We start from the raw sequence: 21,668 nt of genomic DNA, 5'->3' as shown, positions 1-21,668 counted from the left end.
AGATGATATTTGGTAGCCACTGATTTTTAAAGATTTTTTTCTCCATACTTGACATTGAACTTGAAAGTCAATGTCTACCAGCAACTGTTCGGTTACCAGCATTCTTCAAAATATCTTTTTGTGTTCAACATAAGAAATTCAAACAGGTATGGAACAACACGAGGGTGAGTAAATTATACAATTTAGTTAATAAGTTTACATATTGATTGCTGCAGTTCCTGTGTGTCCTTGAGTAAGACATTTGGTACTGCAGAGCATCTGCTGGATAACCTAATCTGACCAACCTCTGACCTTTTGTCCTCATGTTTTGCGTAAAATATTAGAAATATATAGAAAGAGAGGAATTTCTAGGTACTGCAATCAGTATAGTCACTGCAATTGCTACATCTTAACTGTATTAGTAACTGTTGCCGTCACATTGAGGGACTAATTTATGCTACTTTACCGCCATCTGCTGTTTGAAAAGCACAATGGTCAAATAGGATTAAACAGCCGTTTAAAGAATGCTGGGTAACGACTTGCAGAACAGTCTAATTCCTTAATCACGGATTTCATGTAAATTCATGCTGTCTGTTCAAACTAAATCAGCCTCTGCATCATTGCTTGAGCACTATATGGCTAAATTCAGTATCGTCAGACTAGTGTTAATTAAATAGGGCAAGCAGCAGCGTTTACCCTGGTTTATGACCATCGCATACAAATAACTGACACATTTTTTTTAAACCTCACAGATATAGTAGATATTATTCAACTCCACACCTCAAAAAGCCACTAAGCGACTCAATTTTCAGCCGGTTGAACTTGGTGGTTAATGAATAACTTAGAAAGACTGTTTGCATAAACCATAATTTGTTTCCACTGTTAAGACGACAAAAAAACTTAACATTTAGTAAAACAAATACAAAACAATTTAGATGAAATTGTGCATTTTTATTTTGTAAATTGCAACAGTAGGATGTAGAGTGACAAAGATAAATGCTAATGTAGGACTTCAAAATACTGAAGGTTTCCAAAGCCCACTCTGAATGACCCTTCATCCTCCAGCAGGCAAACCAATAACAAAAGGTTGGGAGCTCTTGAATTGAAAGTAACAGCAACCATTTAGATCTTTCCGGGGAAGCTTCCATCCTCAATCTGCCCATTCCATTTCTCCACCTGAAGGAAGGAAAAACAAAGACACATTGTATAATCAAACAACTTCCAGCAGACCTTCACATTTCATCAATTTTCACAATGATTGCTTGTCTCTTGCTGAAGGGAAATAGCAATTATACTTTGATAGAAGAAAATTAATTTTAGCTCTTTTTTTTAACAGAGTTGCTTAGCTATAAGTTTTGAATAGGGATCATGAGAACCCCGCTGGCAAAACTGTCTGATACCTGATATAAAGAAGAGTCTGTGTGGTTTTTAACCAGTTTATTTTGGTTTGATTGCAAATACTGAAAAGTTCAAAGTGGTACTCAAATTCAGAAGGACGATACCTGTGATGAACAAACTAAGGACAGGGTTCCAGTAACAGTATTAGCAATCATGGCCAACAACGTACACGAGTCTGGACATTCTTACATCAATCCCATCAACCCCACATACACCGTAATACCTTATTTGTAGAGTCTTTAAATACGTCATAGTCACACTTGACAGTTTGCAAGATGAAAGCAAAAATATTACAGCCTGTTGTGGAAGACTTCTTGGCACTACCTTCATCTTTGTTTGCAAAACTGTTAGAATCTGAAGGTGACAAAGAAAATGAACTTGAACTTATTTTCAGAATAAAGCCAAATCTAGAGCGAAGATCTGAGGATGACAGTTCAGATAAAGAATAAAGATTCCAATTATAGACAGGCAAACGTTCACTAATGATTTTTTATGTCTCAGAGATTTATTCTAGAAAGCATCTAAGGCTACGTTCTCAGTGCAAACCTAAATTCTGATTTCCTTTTTTTTCTAACATGGCCAATATCAAATTTGAGTGTAGACTGGTCACACTCCTGAAATGACCCGCATGTGCAAAAGAACAAACACCACAGATTGCACACAGCACCCTGTCATACAAACGCAGGCCACTGAAATCAGCATTTTATGCATTTCTAACGTCTATGTGCCACAGAAACCAGCGAGAATGAGGAGAAAGAAAACAAAGTTGTGTGTGTGTGTAGTTTTCCTTCAAGCTTTGCTTTTTATATTGACTGAGTGACCAAAGAACTACAGGTCAGTAAAATATTTGGAGTCACTCCCAGCAGCACAGAATTGTGACAAATGTCGATGTAGAGTGATGTTGCACTATAAAACATCAGTCCTGTATCTGATTTAGGACCACATAATAAAGTGGCCAAAATCAGAAATTAAAAGATCAGATTCCATGCAGCTTGTGCTGTTCACACTGTCATGAAAAAAAAAACAAAAAAAACTGACCAGAAACAGATCGACCACACTGACCTGTAGTCATAAAACAAGAAAGAGGAATGGAGATAGTTTTTTTTATACACTCACCCACTTCCACAAAAGAGTGTGTAAGAATTTCAAATATATATCTGCTAAGAGTTTATTTAGGCAGCATTTTGCACACAGTTTTTTCTTGCTGTATATATAACTCCGCTTTATCAAACCAGAATAGATTGGATTTCGAAAAATCTGGGTTTAAAACCAGAAAGGATCATATACGGCAGCTGCCATGCTGTCTTTATGACATTCACGATGCGATGAAAAAGTGCAAGTTATTTTAATGAAGCATGTGCTTACAAAATAACACCAGGAATGTCTATAAGGTAACTAGGGTCAATCTTGATTCTCATGTTTACTCAAAGGTTCTATTACTTAGGTTTTCGGTAGAACAGACTCACCCAGCTCATTGGACACAGGCTCTTGTAGACTCTCTGATACCATTCGCAGGGAGAAGTGTCCTGCCCTTTGCTTGACAAAGCCTTATTACACCTGTGGAAGTCTGAGAGGAAAAACACAGCAGTAAGTAATGCACACTGAAATCAGGCAGAAATAGTATACAGTCTCCAACCCTGACATCTATAATGAGTTATTCAATTCATAATGCAATTTAATCAAGTCATACAGATCAATTCTAGCTCAGAACTTCAGGGGTTTGTTGCACTAGAGTCTAGACTACAAGCAGAGACACCGGAACTGGAGATTTACTACAGACAACCCTGCTTCTCCACTGATGTGACCTTCAACAAAACGAGTCCTGGTTGCTCCAAAAGATCTATCTGTGAGATCAGCATACTAGTAATACTCATGGTTGAAATGCACTGTGTGAAGTCTCATATTCATTATAACTGTGTACAAGCCTGTATGTAAAGCACACTTGTCCCTTTCATAAATAATACAAAGCACTTGTGGCACAATGTTTTTATTAATCTAATAATTTTGGGTACAAATAAGGGTCATATAATCATTTTTACGGTACATACCAAGGTAATTCTGGAAACAGTTTCTTGTCTGGTTAGTGTTTGGAAAACGGGAATCGAATGGAGCCGTTCTGTAGTTCTTGATCTTGTCGTCAATAACATCAGCCATCTTCAGTCAAAGATAATGGGTCTGTGTGAAATGCAGTAAACATTCACAACATTAACTAAATACTTCAATAAAGCACATAATTGGACTTTAGCTGCTCAAATGTCGTAGTTTAACAGTGTAATAAAGCAGAAGACTGCGAGTGACATTTCACTCAGTAACAGTTTAAACTAACGCCAGTCACAGGACGGCTGTAGTGATGTTAAACTTACGTTACTTGATATATTTTAAACGAGTTCTTTTCACTTTCAACGAGGTAAATGTAAATTGAAGTGAACTTGTAAACACGTAAAATATGCTTATTATACGTCCAAACCAGCAGACATATTCACTTTAGTAACATAACCTTGATATAACCGGTTTAAGTAGCCAGTTTGCTAGCTGGCTAACTAACTCAAATTAACCATTCCTCTGGAACGTCCGTTGCTATTCCGTGAATTTAGCAAAAGAGTAAAGCTAAAGGCTTTCAATAAACATCGCACGAGATTCAGCAATTTCACAACAAGCTAGATTAAACAAATAAACACTGAGGCCTACCTCTTGCTGTGCCCTTATCGTAACGTCCTCTCGAAAGACTTTATGAGCGCACTGAATTATGGGAAGTCAAAGTGTGTAGGGGGCATGAGGATGAGTGAAAGCGGGATTTACGAGATTAAAATTATACTTTTTTATTGCAAACTTTAGAACAACGAAAGTACAAGGGTAAAAACATACATTACATCAAAATAAATATAATAATAAACTAAGACAATACAAAGAGATAAAATCGGAAAAGCAATAAGAAAAGCACATGACATGTCCACACCAAGTACAAACAGTTACAAATTATTCAAGACTAAAATAATACTACGAGTATATTTATTATGTACACACTTCATAAGTAGCATCCATGTTCCTCCAGTGTTTCTTCTAATCTTTAGATGTAATATGAAGGAAATAAAATAATAATATAATAGTAATATAAAACAATAATATAAAATAAAATAAAAATGTGTCAGTAATATTAATAAATCAATAATCGCAATATACAATATAAAATAAATTACAATAAAAATCCTTCAGGAAGAAATGAATGAACAAATTTAAAAATAAAAATAAAAGAATTAAAAAAAATAATAATATTGACGTTTACCGATAAAAAGCACTGGGAAGCACAATATAGCATAATAAGATATATTGTCATCGAGTAGGTATGTTTCTTTTATTAATGAATCCACTGTCTGAAGCAGGGTATTAATTTATTTCTGTATAATTTTTATTTATTTTGTGCTTTATTTAATTTATTCATGTTTTATGTGTGCAATGAAGCAGCATAATTGCTTTTTTTTCCTTTTCTTTTTTTTACATATTCTGATATTTTTATTGCAGTTTTAGCCACAGCAAGCAAGCAAATAAATAAATAAATATTTATGTTAGTTTTAATAAATCAATATAGAGCACTTTTGGAATCTGTAGGAAGCAATAGGCCTAATTCAACAGAGTGTAGTTACATTCCTCTGCCTTTGTAGGGCACTGCTGGCTACCGAACCACCTTCATTCCTCTAGAGTTGAGGTGTGAGAGATGTACAGTAAGAACTTTTTACCAAAGAAAGAGTGCACTACTGTATGCACACTTCATTCCAAACACGTTCCCTCTGACCAGAAGCCAGGAAGAGCTTTCACTTACACGCTAAAAACAAACATGGAGGGACAAGTCTGAATGACGCACAGGAGCCTTCACAGCCTGCTGTCAGTGCTTCCTGTCTGAGAGACCAACTGCTCACAGAGCTTTTGGCTTTGCTTTTTGGTCTGACATGGTGCATGTGAGTGTGTGTGTATATATATGTAGGACTGCATGTTGGCTTTACAATGCAAAATAGCATACATTTTATTAGTATTTTTGTGCCGTTTTCCAGTTAAAATATCAGTTATAGCTAAATGAGAAGCAAAAGTAAAAGATATTTATTTTGTTATAGTTATATTAAGCAGTTCTATTTTCTTGTTTAATGCACAAATCTCATTAAATTTAGTCAGATTTATGTTTTAAACAAGAAAACATGTATCTTAGTAGTCTTTAGTATATGTCTTTCTTAGTCTTGTACGTATACAAATAGGAAATAGATATAGACACATTCACATGTACGGATATACACAGGGTTCTTCTTTCCTGACACACCATTCTGTTGTTGACAAGGTCAGAGGTTACAGGTGCCTCTCTGTCTTTGACATCCTGTCCCAGGTTTCCTGTTTCCTTTTTTTCAAAAGCCCTACAACACACACACAAAAAAACAAGTGTTGGATAAAACATGCTGAGGCAAGTGTTAATTAGTCTTGCGCTCGTCCCTTGGGTAATAAACATATATACTGTTTCCATTCATTCATATATATTTCCTGAGGCTTGTTTCTATAGACATTAGTCAGGGTAGCACTATATTTAATCCTGTCAAATTCAATATGGCGTCTGTCCTGACTCGAGTCTATTGAGTTCTCCAACTGTCAGACAGTTTCCGGCTCTGTTTTGATTTTGAATGAACATAATGGACATCCTGACTAGTGCTTATAACATTTTTCGTCTTGCTCTTTGTACGTATGTACAGCAGTGTCATTGACTTGGCTTTATGCGTATACTTCATATTCTCTCTCTCTGTCTCTTTTTCAGGATATAGGTGTTGTCCATTGGGGAGGAAGGAAATTCTGTCATTTAGAACAATGGGCCTGCTTCTCTATCTATAGACGCAGAAAAGGGGAGAAAGAAACGAGAGAGAATAGAAAGCAAGAATAAGGACTTGAGGACCCTTCTTGTACATCGAAAATGAAAAAGACATGCTAAAAAACTGGTTGAAAGGACAAAATCCGGTAAAGCAAAGCAAGGCCTCATGCAGAAAATGGACTATTTAAACCTAATTATTCTGGAATAAGGAAACACAGAACCGACCTCCACTGGTATTTATTTTTATATTTTTATAATACACTTCACAAACAACAACAACATCCGAAGATTTATCCCGATATAAAGAGGAAGCCCGTCACAGTGGGTAAGTCACATTAAGATCATCTGATGGTGAGAAAAACCATTTTACTGATGCAAAATGACTGATTTGGAGCTGTAGTCAGCATATACTGAATACCTTTCCCAACCAGAAGTAAATTTTGTTTCTTGGTTGTTCTACATCCACCATTTACTCTGTAGAATGTGATGAAATCAATTATGGTCAAAGAGTCAACATAATAAAGGTCAACTTCACTTTTGAGGAACATATGACACTTAGGGGGTCTGTTCAGGGGTTTTCCCATCTGTCTGTGAGGATACATGGAGGTGAAGTCCACAGTCAGGGTGGAGGACCAAAAAAACGTATGTTATTATATAGGCGATGTTCAGCGCTTTTAATCAAAGTACAACAAGGATGATATTCATAGAATGTGGTTTGGCTGCATGGCTTATCCTCAGCAGTGATAGTTTCATGTTGGTTGATATCCTCGTCATGGCCTCTTGGCGAAGCCACTTGACTCTTACTTGACTTCCACGAGTTTGCTTAGCTCAGGAGCAACAGTGCCAAACCTCTGGTTTTCATTAGACATGTAGACATGAATGTGAAATAAATCTTTTTCTCAGAGCCATAACTATTCACCGCCTGCCCTGTCAACTTTGTGGCATTCCCCGCTAACTGCGTTAATGCTCCGTTACTCATAGACTCTTAGATGACGAAGAACGTATGACACTGCACGTCCTGATTATTCAACGAGACGCTAGCTTTTCCTGCCATTTGTCTACTGAACGTCATTCACTGCCGAAATCTGATTTTGGAGAGGAATAAATCTCAATAACAACACGTATCGAGAAAATGAAATGTTTTTAAATGTTAAAGTCTTGCTTGATGCCTAATATTGATATATTGTGTCAGTGGTCTTCTGGTGTTTCTCTGCATCTATCTTTCTCTGAAAGTTAAGACATTTCCCTTTCTTGCTTTTTCCTACTTTTTCCCCCTGATCCTTCCTTTCTTCATTTATTTTTGTCATTTTATCTTTCCATTCTCCACACTCCCGTCCAGTCCTCACCTCCCTCTCTCTTACTCCCTCAGATGGAGGAGTCTGGCAGTCCCCGATTTAGGAAGCTCCATTTCCCAGTGGGCTTGTGGATAAATTCTCCACGGAAACACTTTGCCAAGCTGGGAGCTCGCTGGCCCAGTGCAGCATCAGTCAAGTCAGTTTTCTGAACTTTCTCTTACTCTCTGGATCAATGACAAATAAAAGTGTCCAAGATAAAAGTTTAAAACATGCGCCAAGTTCTTAGAAATGTATACATGTAGGTTTCATTTGGAAAAACGTTTATAACATTTTCAACAAACGTTTCAGTTTAATGACTCCAAAAGTGTAATGTGGTGTAACCATCAAGGAGAATCTCACACCATATTTTCCATTTACCTTTGAATACATGTGTGTAAACATTCACCATTCCTTCACCATTTCCTTTAAAAAGGTTTTTAAAATAAATTTAGCAAGGTTCAAAATATATTTATGACATTTTGTATGACATTTTACAACTTGAACTAACCTTGCCTGACCTTTTGCAAAGGCAAAAAAGGCAAATTATCTGATATTTTAAGAGACTTATTGACCTTGACAAACAATCAAGATCAATAAGGTCAATAAGTAAAAATAATTAAAAGTAAAAATCTGACCTTTGCAGACTCAAAATAAGAGCGATTATAATGACAATATTATTTATTTATTCTTTTATTTATTTTTTCATGTGGGTCCTTGCTTGTATGTTGGTTGCACCAAGTTTTTATATATTAATTTTTATATTTTTTTATACTAAATCACTACTTCTGCTACTACTATTCATTTCATTATTTTTCTTCATTATGATATCAGTACAGTTGTACCACCCTGACATTTATTTTTTATTTTTAATAAAAAAATATTAAAATGAATTTTATTATAGAATTATAGAACTATTATAGAACTTATCATTATAGAATATTCAAGTCATTGTATTATGAATTGCACTGTTCATTTTATTATTTGTTTTATATAAATTAATCAATATGGACAAACAAACTTGAATGTCATTGGTCTAACAGTTTACTAAGAACATTTCTCTTTCCAAGTAATGGGGGCAGATTATGGAAAGATTTGCATACATGACATTAGCATGGCTGCTTTACTGTACAAACTTCAGATTAATATGTGGTATACAATGTATGAATTGTATATCACCTCCTTCCTGTTGCTTTCGTTTAATCAGGTCCACAACCAGCTCAGATGCCGCTTCCCTTCTAGAGGCCCCATCATCAGTCCCTTCCTCCCTCTCTCACTCCACTGCTTCTCTTGCCCCACCCTCTCCATCCCCTTCTCCAGCCTTCCTCCGCCCTCGCCCTGCCAATCAGCAGTCCCGGGCCAAGCGGCTGTCTCATCTTTTCCTGAGAGGCCGGTCCAACAGCGACAGAGACCGTGCCATTGGAGAACGTGAGAGGGAAATATGGGCGCATTCTGCCACCCCTTCATCACATCACTACCTGCCTCCCGCTTCCTCTAATGCCCCTGGGCTGGTCAAGATCTATGGAGATGCCCTGTCCAGTGGAGCTAACTATCGGAGCCTGCTGGCAAACATGCACTCCACTGCCCGCCAGCTCATTCAGCAGGTCATCACCCGCTACACTGAGAGAGAAAGAGAGAACGAGAGCGAAGACACAGGTATTTCTTTCCCTGTAATGGGGAACCAGTCTAGTTAGTCTGTATTTTGTAAAAATTATGCATCAGTTACTCCGTGGCCACAGCTGTCAAAAATCAAAAAAGCACAAAAGCACCATAAAGATATAATTTAAAGCGATAGTCCACCCAAAAAAGAAAAAAAGTCTTATGCTCACTATGGCTGCATTTATTTGATCAAAAATACAGTAAAACAATAATATTGTGCAATAATATTACAATTTATAATAACTTTAAATTTTAATATATTTTAAAATTTAATTTATTCTTGTGATGGCAAAGCTGAATTTCAGCAGTCATTATTACACCAGACTTCAGTCAGCGTCACATGATCCTTTAGAAATCATTATAATATGCCGATTTGATGCTCAATAATTTTGTTTGTTATTATTATTATTATTATTATTATCATCATCATCAATATTATCAATAAAAACAGTTGTGATGCTTAATAATTTTGTGAAAACCATGATTCTTTGATGAATAGAAAGCTCAGAAGCATTTATTTGAAATATAAATCTTTTATAACAATGTAAAAATTTTTACTGTCACTTTAGATAAATTTAAGCATCCTTGCTGAATAAAAGTATTAATTTCTTCTAAAAAATGGTACTAATTTTAATATTTTGAACGGTAGTATATATTTCATTCTGTTCCTCACAAAAAAGTTATGGCCTCAGTAGGCTTGGAATAAAGCACATGATCTGTATGAATCACTTTTGTGGTTTGAATGGTTGTTGTTTGGAAAGAACCAAGATAAGATTCTTCAGAAATACAGTACATGCACATTTGGAATGACATGAAGGTGAGTAAATAATGATGGAAGCTTCATATTGGCCTGCATACTTGGTTCATCCATCCATTATCTTGTTATGTATGAAAAATAAAACTTCAAAAGCAATCTGCAAATAATCAAATGTGCATTCTGAGTGGAGACATCACAGATTAGATGTAGGTAATTAGGCTATACCTGCTCATTGTATCATTCCCTTCTGAATGTCCCAACTTCCTGTTCACCTGGTCAGCTCTCCAGAAATATTCCCCCGAGGACTTCCTGTTATGTGATGTCATTGGAAAGCCCATTCAGCAGCCAGATGGAGCCATTAAATGGCAAACAGAGTGCCGAAGGAGCGTGGCATCCTGGGAATGCCCCTTACAGCTAGTGGATATGTGGAGGCCGAAGGATGATTTCGAACGACGGTTTGAGATCCAGCGCCTTGATGAATATGAGAGGGAGGAGAAAGAGAAGGAAAAAGAGAGAGAGAGGGATGGAGAGAGCTATCAAGGTTGGAACATCGTCATATTTAACTGTAAGACATTTTACAAGTGTATTAACCAGTGTGACAATTCATTTGTGGGAAAACACTATTGTGGTAACAGGAGTCCGTTGGAGGCGGAGCCGCATGTCCTCTGGGGGCGGGCCAGAAGAAGAACGAGGTCATCGAGGGCGGAACACAGAACTGAGGAGGAGTATTAGTGATATGAACCTGAGTCTAAGACGCCGTCAGGGCAACGCTAGCAATGACCCTCGGCATTCTGACAATTCCCCAAATGGACAGGATAGAAAGGACATAGTGAGCATGATAGCAACTGAAGGAGGAGAGGTAAAAAACAGGCCAACTTTAAAATACGTCACAACCTCAATAATGTGAATTCGAATTTATAACACAGGGCCCAACCATTTTTCTTGCTTGCCCGGTTTGAGCTAGTAGTTCAGATTTCTATTTGCCCTTCCAATATATTCACTTGTTAAATTATTTCTAAAATCATAATATCGTTGTTAGAAGTACTTCAATGTACAGTATAATATTTATGATATTTGAATATTAACATTTAGTATTTAATGTAAATGTTTATTTTTAAGTTATAAAAAAAATGACTAATTGTCACAAATTTACTGATTTTTTATAAACTTTTAAAAAACGTATTCTTACTTTTAAGCTTTTAAGACTATCATTAACAAGGCATTATTACAATTTTGATAAAGCCATGTTAGCCAGCTAGATAGCCTATTTACCTTGCTAAACACTGACAAGCAGAATTGACACATCATAAAATAAATGTTTAAAAATATTGTTAATAAATGTATTAAATATTTTAGCATTATATTTAGAAGTATTTAAAATGTGCAATATTGATAATATTTAAACATTCACTTCTTTAAATATTTAACAGTTATTTCTAATTATTAAAAAATATTATTAACTATACAACTTTTACACAAAAAATTCAATAGCTAAATAATAACAATTAAAAAAAAAAAAAAAAACGCAAATAGCAACTGTTGCTTCCATGACTATTAGTCAAGTCATTATTACAATTTCAACAAAAAATCATCTGTGTTTATTTTACCAAGCTAATAATTTAAAAAAACTGACATGCAGAGGAAATCTTTTTAAATATATAGCACTGGCTCAATAGGTCAAATGACAGTTCTGTCAACTGGCTCTTGAACTCTCTCACATCCTTATTGTTAAGCCCTATAATATATATCCCTACTACATGTCCCTAAAATATCCCTAAATGAAACCCCTAATATTAAATGAAACAACATAAGTAAATTTAATACCTGTTTTTGCCATTATATAGTAAATGCATGCAATCCATTCACAGTACTATCTGTCTCTGCTTTGTCAGGTCACTGGGTCAAGAAGTGGTGGAGGTGAGACAGACAGACGCACTCGGGCAGCAGAAGACGACAGAGACACCTGTGACCTGGAAGTGATGTCGCAGAGTCTGATCCTTCCACCGACAGATCGGCCTTACTTCCTGTTACTGCAAGGCTATGACCAGAGCAAGGCTAGACATGCATCATCTCACTTATCTTACAGCCATGCCATGACATCATACCTGTATTCCTCTAATTACAACATACCATCAGCGCTTTCATACCTTTGAGTGGAATGGCCATTGAACACGCTGCACAAAACAGCCACACAGAAGTTCTATATACACACGCGGGCCGGACAATACCAACACAAGCATGCTGTGTCTACATATTCATCTCTGCACAATGACCTCACACAAGCACACATTGTTGAAAACTGTAACACTCTTCATTCCTTATCGCCGCTGTATTTCTGCAACTTAAGAAATGAGATTGCACAGATTGGAGTAAAGACCACAATGAAGATCATAACAGCTTTTTTCCACTCTCTGTCTTCGCTGTTCTCCTCATCCTCTCATTCTCTTGTTTATTATTTGTTTAGGACTTTGTGTTGTACATAATGGCGGGTCACACACATGTTTTTGGGCGGAAGCCAACGTTCCGTGAGCGTGAGATGGACAGGGAGAGAGAGAGGAAGGGGAAGAGGCCTCTAAAAGTGGACACTTACCTCTCAGCGCCTGACCTGCTTGCCCGACACCTCCTGATCAGAAGAGACACAGCTGTCCCAGAGCAACCGCGAGGTCAAGGTACCCTGACACCAGACCAACATAAGTCAGATAAAACTAATGAATAAAATTCCACAACACAAAACAAAACTTAAGGGGATTGTTGTTGCAAATGGGCTCTGCTTTCGATTTTCACATTCACATTCAATAATGCGGCACCAAGGATTTCAAACATTCGCGATAAAACAGGAACAGAAAGTACTGATGTAGAAAAACGGTAATACTGCAATCAGTGTTGGGAAGTTTACCTAAATATCTCAGTACTATTGATTAAAGAGCACTGACAAATTCTGTGATCTTCTGATGATATTTCAGTGATCAAGTAATTCTTCTGAGAATCACATTTGAAAGAGACTCGAAAGAATCTATTGAATCCGTTCCTTCAAATTAATTATCAAAGGAATTAACAAAATGGTATGAATCGGTTCATAATTCAAGCAACAGTCACGCTAGACCAGGGGATCTCAACTTTTGGTCCTCGAGGTCCACTGTCTTGAAGAATTTTGCTCCAACTCTAATCAAACACACCTGAACAAGCTAATCATGGTCTTCAGGATTACTAGAACTTTACAGCCAGGCGAGGTTGTAGCTAAACTCTACAGGAAGTGGACCTTGAGGGCCAGAGTTGAGAAGCCCTGCGCTAGACTTTTAGCATGCAAATTTCTGTGAAAGCTGTAATGGTCGTAATGATCTTTTTAAAAAACATAATCCAACATACAATAGATTGAAATCTACTCTGTTCACGCAGATCTTCTGTTGGTGACATGTATTCACGTGATCCAAAATCGCAAAAAATTAAACAATATGAGTTCATCAAACTTGAACTTTGGAAAGCAGCAAATTCACATTCGCTTATGTTCCTGTCCCCCGCATTAGCAATCATATGAAAGGAAGCCAATGGAACAAAAAGTGCGGTGCTGTTTCTCACTCAGTAAAACACTAACAAGATTCTTTATTATGTTCTTTTCAACTGTCTGTTGTCGCCGATATCAGTTAGTCAAAATAAATTGCACACTACATGACTTGGATCACAGTCAGGTCTAGATATTTGACCTGCTAATGCCGCCCACACATTACACGATTTCAGCCCTGAATTTTCTGCTTGCCAACAGTTAGTTCAAAATCTGAGGCAAATCTGTTCTAGTTCATGTCAGTGCCAATCGCTATATGTAATTTTCAAAGACTCCGTCTGAGAGAAGTGGCAATGTGTTGTTGATGCCTGAGAGATATTTAGCAGGTAAAACATCTAGACTAGCGATCCAAGTGATGTAGTGTGCCATTTGTTTTGACTGGAAATGATATCGGTGACAACAGACAGATGTGTAGTGTGAAAACAACAGCAATCAGATGACTTTGAAAGTCATGAAGTGCATAGTCAGCATTACACAGACAGCAAAAAGGTCGCTACTAACAACAAAACATGCAAAACCTAGATAGCAGCAATGAAGGTCACACTTGCACATGTTTGTGAATGAATGCAGGTATATACATTTACTAAACAAAACATTACCAGTACACAAAAGCACTTGAATACCACAGCGATTCTGTGTATTTTATTTATTTTGGCTATGTACCATGGTTGTACTGTGGTTTTGCTGAAGTATATTGTAGTACCTTTGTACAGTTATATTTATTCATGTTATTTATTTATACTTGCTGATATTGCATCATATTTGTTAAAAACAGTATTGTAAATATAGCAAGCTACATTTGCCATGTAGCTTCTAGTGTGCAACCACATTTTCACCTTAAAGTTTAGTGTAGCTATTTTTTCTGTAGAGTGGATGCTAGCTCAGCCAGCTACAGTAGCCTGTCCAATACTGTTTGCAATTATACTTCTGGTTCTTATTCTTCTTCAGCCTTGGCGCGTCCATTCAGAGGAGGACCTGTCACTCTTAACGGAGCCCCACTTTATAGGGAAGCAGTCCTAAAGCCCGGAGACTTGTTGGGTCTTGGCAGCCACTTCCTTTTCCTTTACCGTGACCCCCGTGTGACCCCCGCTCCGCCCCTGGCCTTACCGCCACCATGGCAAGGTGACATGTCAACTTCCTACGGCCCTGGCGGGATGACAGATAGACAGGAAATGCTCAGGCAGTATCTGGGATCCACAGAATCACTGCTGAGATTCCAGGCCAAACATGCGGATGCCCTGCTGCAGGTAAGCACTGATACAATCGAATACTCCTTCTGATATATCTGTCATAAACAAACAAACACCAGTGCATGTGAATACAGAGTTCTGACGGGGGGGGGTTATCATAATGATTTACTGCAACAGACAAACAGTAGGCTACAGTGATTTAAAAATCAGACAGCAGCTCCGCCAACATTTCAGCGAAAATGTTTATAATATGGCATAGTTAGTGAGTGCTGCAATGAAACTTCATTTAGGAAAAATATTATCACTGGTAAAGTGTGGTGTAACAAATACTGCTGTACTTTCAATTTTGCCATGGCTTCATAATAGCTATTTATACAAGTCGGTTACTACTGCTACTTAAATTTCAGGAAATTATTTCGAAGAACTCCAGCCCAGATTCAGGGGGCGGGGCTTTAGCACCTGCATATCTTCTGTCGCTCATGATTGACTACGCCTCTAAACATCTGGATCCTGCATTATTACCTCAGCTACTTTTAAAGGCAGCCAATCAGATCAAAGGAATTGTTTGGGTGAGTAAGTCTAGTGCAGTGATTCCTAACCAAGGCTATGCCTATGTGATTTAGCTTTTTTAAATCTATAAAACAGAAATGACAATTTTTTAAATAAATATAAAATGTATTGTTTTACTAATTAAATACTTATTATTTTAATAATTAAAAACATTAATCTTGTACTTTTTATTAATTAAAGGGCTTAAGTATTTATGTTTTGTGATTTTCATCCCATCAAATGTCTGCCAATCAAACCAATAACAAACTAAATGCAATTATGACAAATACTTCTGGGTCTTTTTCACCTACAGTACATTTTTTGATTTGTGTGTAAGTGAGTTATTGTAATAATAGTTCTTTTAATAATATTAATAATGATCATGCTAAATTATATCCATAATATGAAGTAATAGGATCACGTTTCTGGTTTGGTGTGATAATAAAGGGATTTGATTTGTGTTGATGAAGAGTTGCTTGAGTCTTACTAATGGGGCAGAATAGTTTGGAAACCGCTGGTCTGGATGATATGAAACATCATGAAATCATGAAGTGTAAAACCACAATACTATAGTTTATTGTATATGCAGATTATATTTTAAGTTGTTACACAAAATCAGCAGTTTATAAGGTTTATCTCTCTATATACTATATACTATATACTATATACACACCGTGAGGATCACAGTATGAGGATCGTGTGATGTCACTGTGATCATCGCATGATCTCACGTGTTGACTGGGTTTATTAGGAGTTAAGTAAAGTACCGGGTTGGGCTGTTATATAACAGCACTGAGACGGCTATTGGAGTGCAAAGGTGATAATGAACATGACATTGATTTGAACAGGCTGTCACTGTTCTTGACACTTTTCTGCCCACTTTGGTGTTTTGTCAAACCACTGCAGAGATAAACCTGGACTAATGGTTAAAACACACAACACACACTAATAGTTTATCTGAGAGGGTTTTAAAATGGACTCTCTCTCTGCACTGTGAAGCTGTGGTTGAGGAGCCACAGCTGCAGACACAGATGGGCTTTCACTGGAATTTCGCTGTAGTTTGTAAACAGAGGTTGACTGATGTCATTTCCACATTGGAAAATGTGCTGTCATTGTCCGGACACATCAGCCAAACACTCCCGCCCATGCATTCATCCGAGTCTGCTTTAATCTCTCTCTCTCTCTCTCTCTCTCTCTCTCTCTCTCTCTCTCCCTGTCTGTTCCATTAATAAGAATTTAAAATGGGGGGAAATATCATTATGAAATAAATGTTTTTTTCTCTAATACACATTGGACACAATTAACGGTACCCTTTTATTCAATACTTTTTGAAACCTCCATTTGCCAAAATAGTATAGGAGTTTTCTCCTATAATGCCTGATGAGGTTAGAGAGCACCTGACAAGAAATCAGAGACAATTCCTTCATCCAGAATCTCTCCAGACCCTTCAGATTCCCAGCTCCATGACTATACTTCTCCTCTTCAGTTCACCCACTCATTTTCTATGGGGTTCAGGTCAGGGAACTGGAATGGCCATAGCAGAAGCTTAGTTTTGTGCCCAGTGACCCATTTTTGTGTTGTTTTTAAGGTTTGCTTTTAGATTATTGTCCAGCTGGAAGATCCAAACATGGCTTATTATAAGATTTCTAACAGAGTCAGTCACTTTTTGATTTTTTATCTGTTGGTATTTGATAGAGTTTTTTGGTGAAAGCATTTTCTTTTCTTGATTTTTTTTCTTGAAGCCATCCCAAACAACATGTGATGTAGGTGCTGTTTGATAATTTTTTAAAAGGTTTTCTGACCCTGAGACTCAACTATTTTCTGCAATTCTCCAGCTGTGGTCCTTGGAGAGTCTTTAGCCTCTCAAACGCTCCTCCTCACCGTGCATTAGGACGATAGACACACGTCCTCTTCCAGGCAGATTCATATCATTTTCTGTTGATTGGAAATTCTTAATTATTGCCCTGATGGTGGAAATGGGAATTTTCACTGCTCTAGCTCTTTTCTTAAAGCCACTTCACTAATTTGTGAAGCTCAATTATCTTTTGCTGCACATCAGAAATATATTCTTTGGTTTTTCTCATTGTGATGGATGATTAATTTTATAAAACCTATTTATATTCCTGTGAAACAGGAAGCCATGGCTGGATAATTTCATGTTCATAATCACCCATGTGTGCTCAAAATTGTGAATATGAATGGGAATATATTTCAGATATATTTTACTCATAAGAATTTCTAGGGATACCAGTAATTGTGTCCAACATGTTTTTGAGAAAAAACATTTATTTCATAATGATATTTCCTCCCATTTTAAATTCTTATTCTCCAATGAAAGGTTAAATATTTGTGACTTTTTTAAATAAAAGATCAAAAGGATTAAAAATGCAGATTTATTTTCACAGCCTTCTTTGATCATATTTACCAAGGGTACCAACAATTCTGACCACGTGTTTATATATATATAGCAATCATTTAAACAAATGTATGTATAAATATATGTGTGGATTTTGTGCACTATGCTGAGGTTTTATGTTTTTTGATGTGTGTTCAGCTCAGCAGAGGCTGATGTTGAACTTCCTCCACCGAGCGTGCAGAAGCTCTCCTCTGACCTTCGACCTCTAATGTTCTGGATGTCCAATGCCACGGAGCTCCTCAACTTCTTTCAGGTCAAAGTTGAAGCCATGGAAAAAGAATGGGAATTTGAAGGTTAGTGAGAGATCGGCAATTACAGCATGTTTTCTCAAAACAAAAAATACAGAACGGGCCGTATCTTCGGTTGTAGACGTGTTATGTCTTTTGTTAGACTAAATCAGTTTTCTCTTTTTATGCCATCTTGTTCTTTTTAGTAAACCTGTTAGTCTAAGCAAGAATTATGCACTGCGAAATAGGCCTCAACTTGGAATAGAATTACAATGAGGATATATTGAGCCTACAGACTTATGGCTCATAAAACTCAAACACAAACAGTTCATGAAATACACAGTCAAAATCGTTGCCAAATGCCAAAATGTACTCATCACATGATATCAGCCAACAGTAGCTGTTATTCTTTCAAAGATGAGATTGTAAAATAACACATTTTATTGTCAACTAATATATTGAAACTGATTGCAGTTCTTATAAATTATTAACGTTAATAATTACCAGGTCACTTGGGATGATTTATGTTCATCTGCAACTCCTCCATATGATTTTACTGACATTTTGAGTTTAAGCATTAACTCATTAATAATGAAGGATCCACGTTTTTCTTTATGATTTGTCTCATCATAACCTGTAGCCCCAGGTGACCCAGTGCTCTCAGCTGATATGGACATCTGTTCTGAGGCGCTGGCACAGCTGGATGATGTCATTATGCACACCTTTCAGCAGTGTGTTTACCACCTGACCAAGGTTAGAGAATGTGCATCAGTGGTGCTTGGATGGCACATTTATATAAAGCATTTGATTTACTTATAACTCATTTTCCTCTCTCTTTCAGACGTTATACTCTTTGCTCCCAGCACTGTTAGACACTAACCCATTCTCCAGTGAGGAGAAGAAGAAAGGAAAAGCAGGACCAAAGGACAGAGCTGGTAATGAAGGGGAAGGAGATGAGGAAGAAGACGTCTCCACTTTGCCGCCCACCGTCGCTGGACTGGTGGAAGTGTATCGCTGCTCTCTGCAGCTTTCACGAGACGCTTGCCTCTCTCCACCGCTAACCTCCCAAACATTTGGCTACCTCTTCTTCTTCACAAACACGTCTCTGCTCAACACACTCTTGGAGAGAGGTGAGAATTTACTGTCTTTCATAAACACAGTTGTGTTTGCGCATGGTTTTGGGCAGCGGTGACAGCAGTTGACTTCAGCAGGATATGATGGCGATGGACGACCAGCACAAATGCAAGTGTGAGGTTGAAAATGATTCGTTTGTTCCATCTTTTACAGATTCTCTATTCTCTTGGTCACGTGCGGTTCAAATTCGAACAAATCTGGACCTGGTCTTAGACTGGCTACAAGGAGCAGGCCTTGGAGATATTGCGTCAGAGTTTCTAAAGAAGCTTTCAGTTACGGTCAACTTCCTGTGCATACCTAAGACCCGCCTTATTCAGGTGAGAGTTTGAGAACAAACTGACCACATGCACTGAATATGTAAAGCAATGCTTTTCACATCCCTAACTCAGTCACATGACAATGAATTATCACTCTGTTCCTCAGTCATCCTGGTCAAGTTTACAGGAAGAACATTCCTTGCTAAGTCCTTCCCAGCTTCACCACCTTCTCACTCATTATAAGCTTGGACCAACCAGAGCCCCACCATCTTCATGGGCTCCGCCTCTTGGTACCGAACTTGGAGGTGGTGAGTAACAACCTAAATAAATTAACACATTCTTACTGTATATACTAATGTTAATACACCTGTCAAACTATTTTATATCTACTTATATAATATACACTATACTGTTCAGAAGTTTTGGGGTCTGTACATCTTTTTAGCAAGAATGTAGTAAAAAAAAGGGCATGTTACAAAACTTAAGTTTCAGAAAATGCTGTCCTTTTCCATTTTTATTCATCAAAAGATCCACAAAAAAGTTTTCACAAAAATATTATGCCTAAGCAGCACAACTGTTTTCAACATTGATAATATTAAGGGTTGACAAATCAGGATATTAGAATGATTTCTGAAGGATCATGTGACACTAAAGACTGGAGTAATGATGCTGAAAATTCAGCTTCACCATCACACAAACAAATTACGTTTTAAAATATATTAAAATTCAATTGCAGTTGAATATTACAATATTATTGTTTTTATGGTATTTCTAATCAAATAAATACAGCCATAGTAAGCATAAAAGATCATTGCACAAATCTTACCGACCCCAAACTGTAGTGTATATACTTTTAATATATTATATTTATTTTATACATAATATATGTTTTGTCTTTATTCACATATTTTAAGATATTTTTGAGAGTTTCTTGGACCATCCTCCTCTTATCCTGCCTAACGAGACACCTCGTCTGGATCTGACTCAGCCAATCCCAAGCCCTGAGCTAATGAAGGAAGTGACACGCCTGCGAACGTTCCTGTGGGGGCTCGACCAGGATGAACTTCCTGCTAATCAGCAGACTAGACTGTAACATGAATTCATTCCAGTTGTCAAATTATGAACATTATCTAGTTCTCACATAGAGAAACTACCAGTCTTTAGACACTAGTAAGCTACATAAAGGCCTGTTCATATCAGATGACATTCTTTTTTTTTGTTTGCCTGTCAAGCACATCTGTTGGATTTTAATGGATATACACTGACTTCATTATGAATATGTATAATTCATTGCATTAGTTACCCGAAGGGTTTATGCTAGAGGAGATTCATTGCCTGGTTGCAATGATAAATGCCAGCCTGTTATTTTACACAGAATTCAAATGTTCTGTAGGTTTTTTTCCACTGTTAATCTTACTAAATATGACACTACAATAAACAATTCAAGCTTTTACGATCAGATAAATCAGTTGCATTGATAATATTTTTTTCACGTCTGTAATAAATAAAAATTACATTTAACCTACTGGCATGTTTTATTTGAATGGATTCTCATACATTTAAGTGAGAATATCCATTTATCCATTTATCTATCTATCTATCTATCTATCTATCTATGTATCTATCTATCTATCAAAAAGGCCTTTATGCATTTTTAGTTTAAATTACATTTATTTATTTGAATTCCCGCTTATTTTAGTTCCTAAATTCAAATTTAAATTCTACATCCTGTAAATTCAATAAAAAATTCAACAAATTCAATTGAACTGAAATGGAGTTTAAAAGGCATTTTAATTCCAATTTTGAATGGCGCACAACTCTGGTGTCCTGATAGTTGTAGATGACTATTTATTAACTACACATGACTAAATGCCTAAATGTACAAGTATTTTATTGATGAAAGTATTATTAATTTTGCAGCATGGAATGATATATTGAAGCACCTTTGTTTTAAAGTTTTGTCATCTCAGTTTGATTCCCGAATAACATTTGAAAGTAAGTCATCAGAGAAGATTTTTAAAAAATTTTAAAAACCATTTCAGTTTTTAAAATCTGCAATAACCAGTCTAATGCATTTTTTGTTTATATCTGACGTCAATTATTTATTGGTTTTGGTTAAAAATGAGCTGCACACTTTGTTCCAGACATCTATTTACAAAATTAGTCTTTAATTACAAATTATCTTCATTATGTTAACAGCAAAAGATGGCGAACAGTATAAATGGAGACGTGTGTGCGCAGTAGATGTGTCTGCAGCCGGTGCGGTCAGTGAGGTTGAGCTGCCCCGAGTTTCCTACCCTGCTCTGAGAAAGTCAGTGTGTGTGTGTGTGTGTGTGTGTGTGTGTGTGTGTGTGTGTGTGTGTGAGAGAGAG

The 21,668-nt window shown here is 36.8% G+C and overlaps 2 protein-coding genes across 2 annotated transcripts; one reads left to right on the top strand and one right to left on the bottom strand.

Annotated features, from left to right (window-relative positions):
• Positions 1-909: 909 nt before the first annotated feature.
• Positions 910-4,146, bottom strand: LOC107692571 (cytochrome c oxidase subunit 6B1-like). The gene is made up of 4 exons (XM_016491674.1): positions 4,066-4,146; positions 3,426-3,552; positions 2,844-2,944; positions 910-1,155 (listed from the first exon to the last, which is right to left on the bottom strand). The coding sequence occupies exons 2-4, from the start codon at positions 3,529-3,531 to the stop codon at positions 1,102-1,104; spliced, it is 261 nt and encodes an 86-aa protein (XP_016347160.1). The 5' UTR covers positions 3,532-3,552; positions 4,066-4,146; the 3' UTR covers positions 910-1,101.
• A 2,077-nt stretch (positions 4,147-6,223) lies between these two features.
• Positions 6,224-20,815, top strand: rasip1 (Ras interacting protein 1). The gene is made up of 15 exons (XM_016491683.1): positions 6,224-6,542; positions 7,587-7,708; positions 8,756-9,204; positions 10,245-10,505; positions 10,600-10,823; positions 11,857-12,018; positions 12,429-12,633; positions 14,472-14,770; positions 15,121-15,286; positions 17,822-17,971; positions 18,546-18,658; positions 18,747-19,035; positions 19,193-19,356; positions 19,463-19,604; positions 20,211-20,815. Exons 2-15 carry the CDS (start codon positions 7,587-7,589, stop codon positions 20,387-20,389), a joined length of 2,925 nt encoding a protein of 974 aa, XP_016347169.1. The 5' UTR covers positions 6,224-6,542; the 3' UTR covers positions 20,390-20,815.
• Positions 20,816-21,668: the final 853 nt, after the last annotated feature.

This window comes from Sinocyclocheilus anshuiensis, unplaced genomic scaffold (genome assembly GCF_001515605.1).
Source record: "Sinocyclocheilus anshuiensis isolate Anshui unplaced genomic scaffold, SAMN03320099.WGS_v1.1 scaffold831, whole genome shotgun sequence".
Lineage (NCBI taxonomy): Eukaryota > Metazoa > Chordata > Actinopteri > Cypriniformes > Cyprinidae > Sinocyclocheilus > Sinocyclocheilus anshuiensis.
This window is presented reverse-complemented; position numbering and strand designations above follow the sequence as displayed.

Excerpts from the sequence above, each read along its gene's own strand:
- LOC107692571 (XM_016491674.1), bottom strand. The coding sequence starts at position 3,531 with ATGGCTGATGTTATTGACGACAAGATCAAGAACTACAGAACGGCTCCA. Across the intron at positions 2,945-3,425 it reads CTGTTTCCAGAATTACCTTG|ACTTCCACAGGTGTAATAAG; the intron begins GTATGTACCGTA and ends TTTTCCTCTCAG. Across the intron at positions 1,156-2,843 it reads GCCTGTGTCCAATGAGCTGG|GTGGAGAAATGGAATGGGCA; the intron begins GTGAGTCTGTTC and ends TCCTTCCTTCAG.
- rasip1 (XM_016491683.1), top strand. The coding sequence starts at position 7,587 with ATGGAGGAGTCTGGCAGTCCCCGATTTAGGAAGCTCCATTTCCCAGTG. Across the intron at positions 15,287-17,821 it reads CAAAGGAATTGTTTGGGTGA|CAGAGGCTGATGTTGAACTT; the intron begins GTAAGTCTAGTG and ends TGTTCAGCTCAG. Across the intron at positions 17,972-18,545 it reads AAAAGAATGGGAATTTGAAG|CCCCAGGTGACCCAGTGCTC; the intron begins GTTAGTGAGAGA and ends CATAACCTGTAG.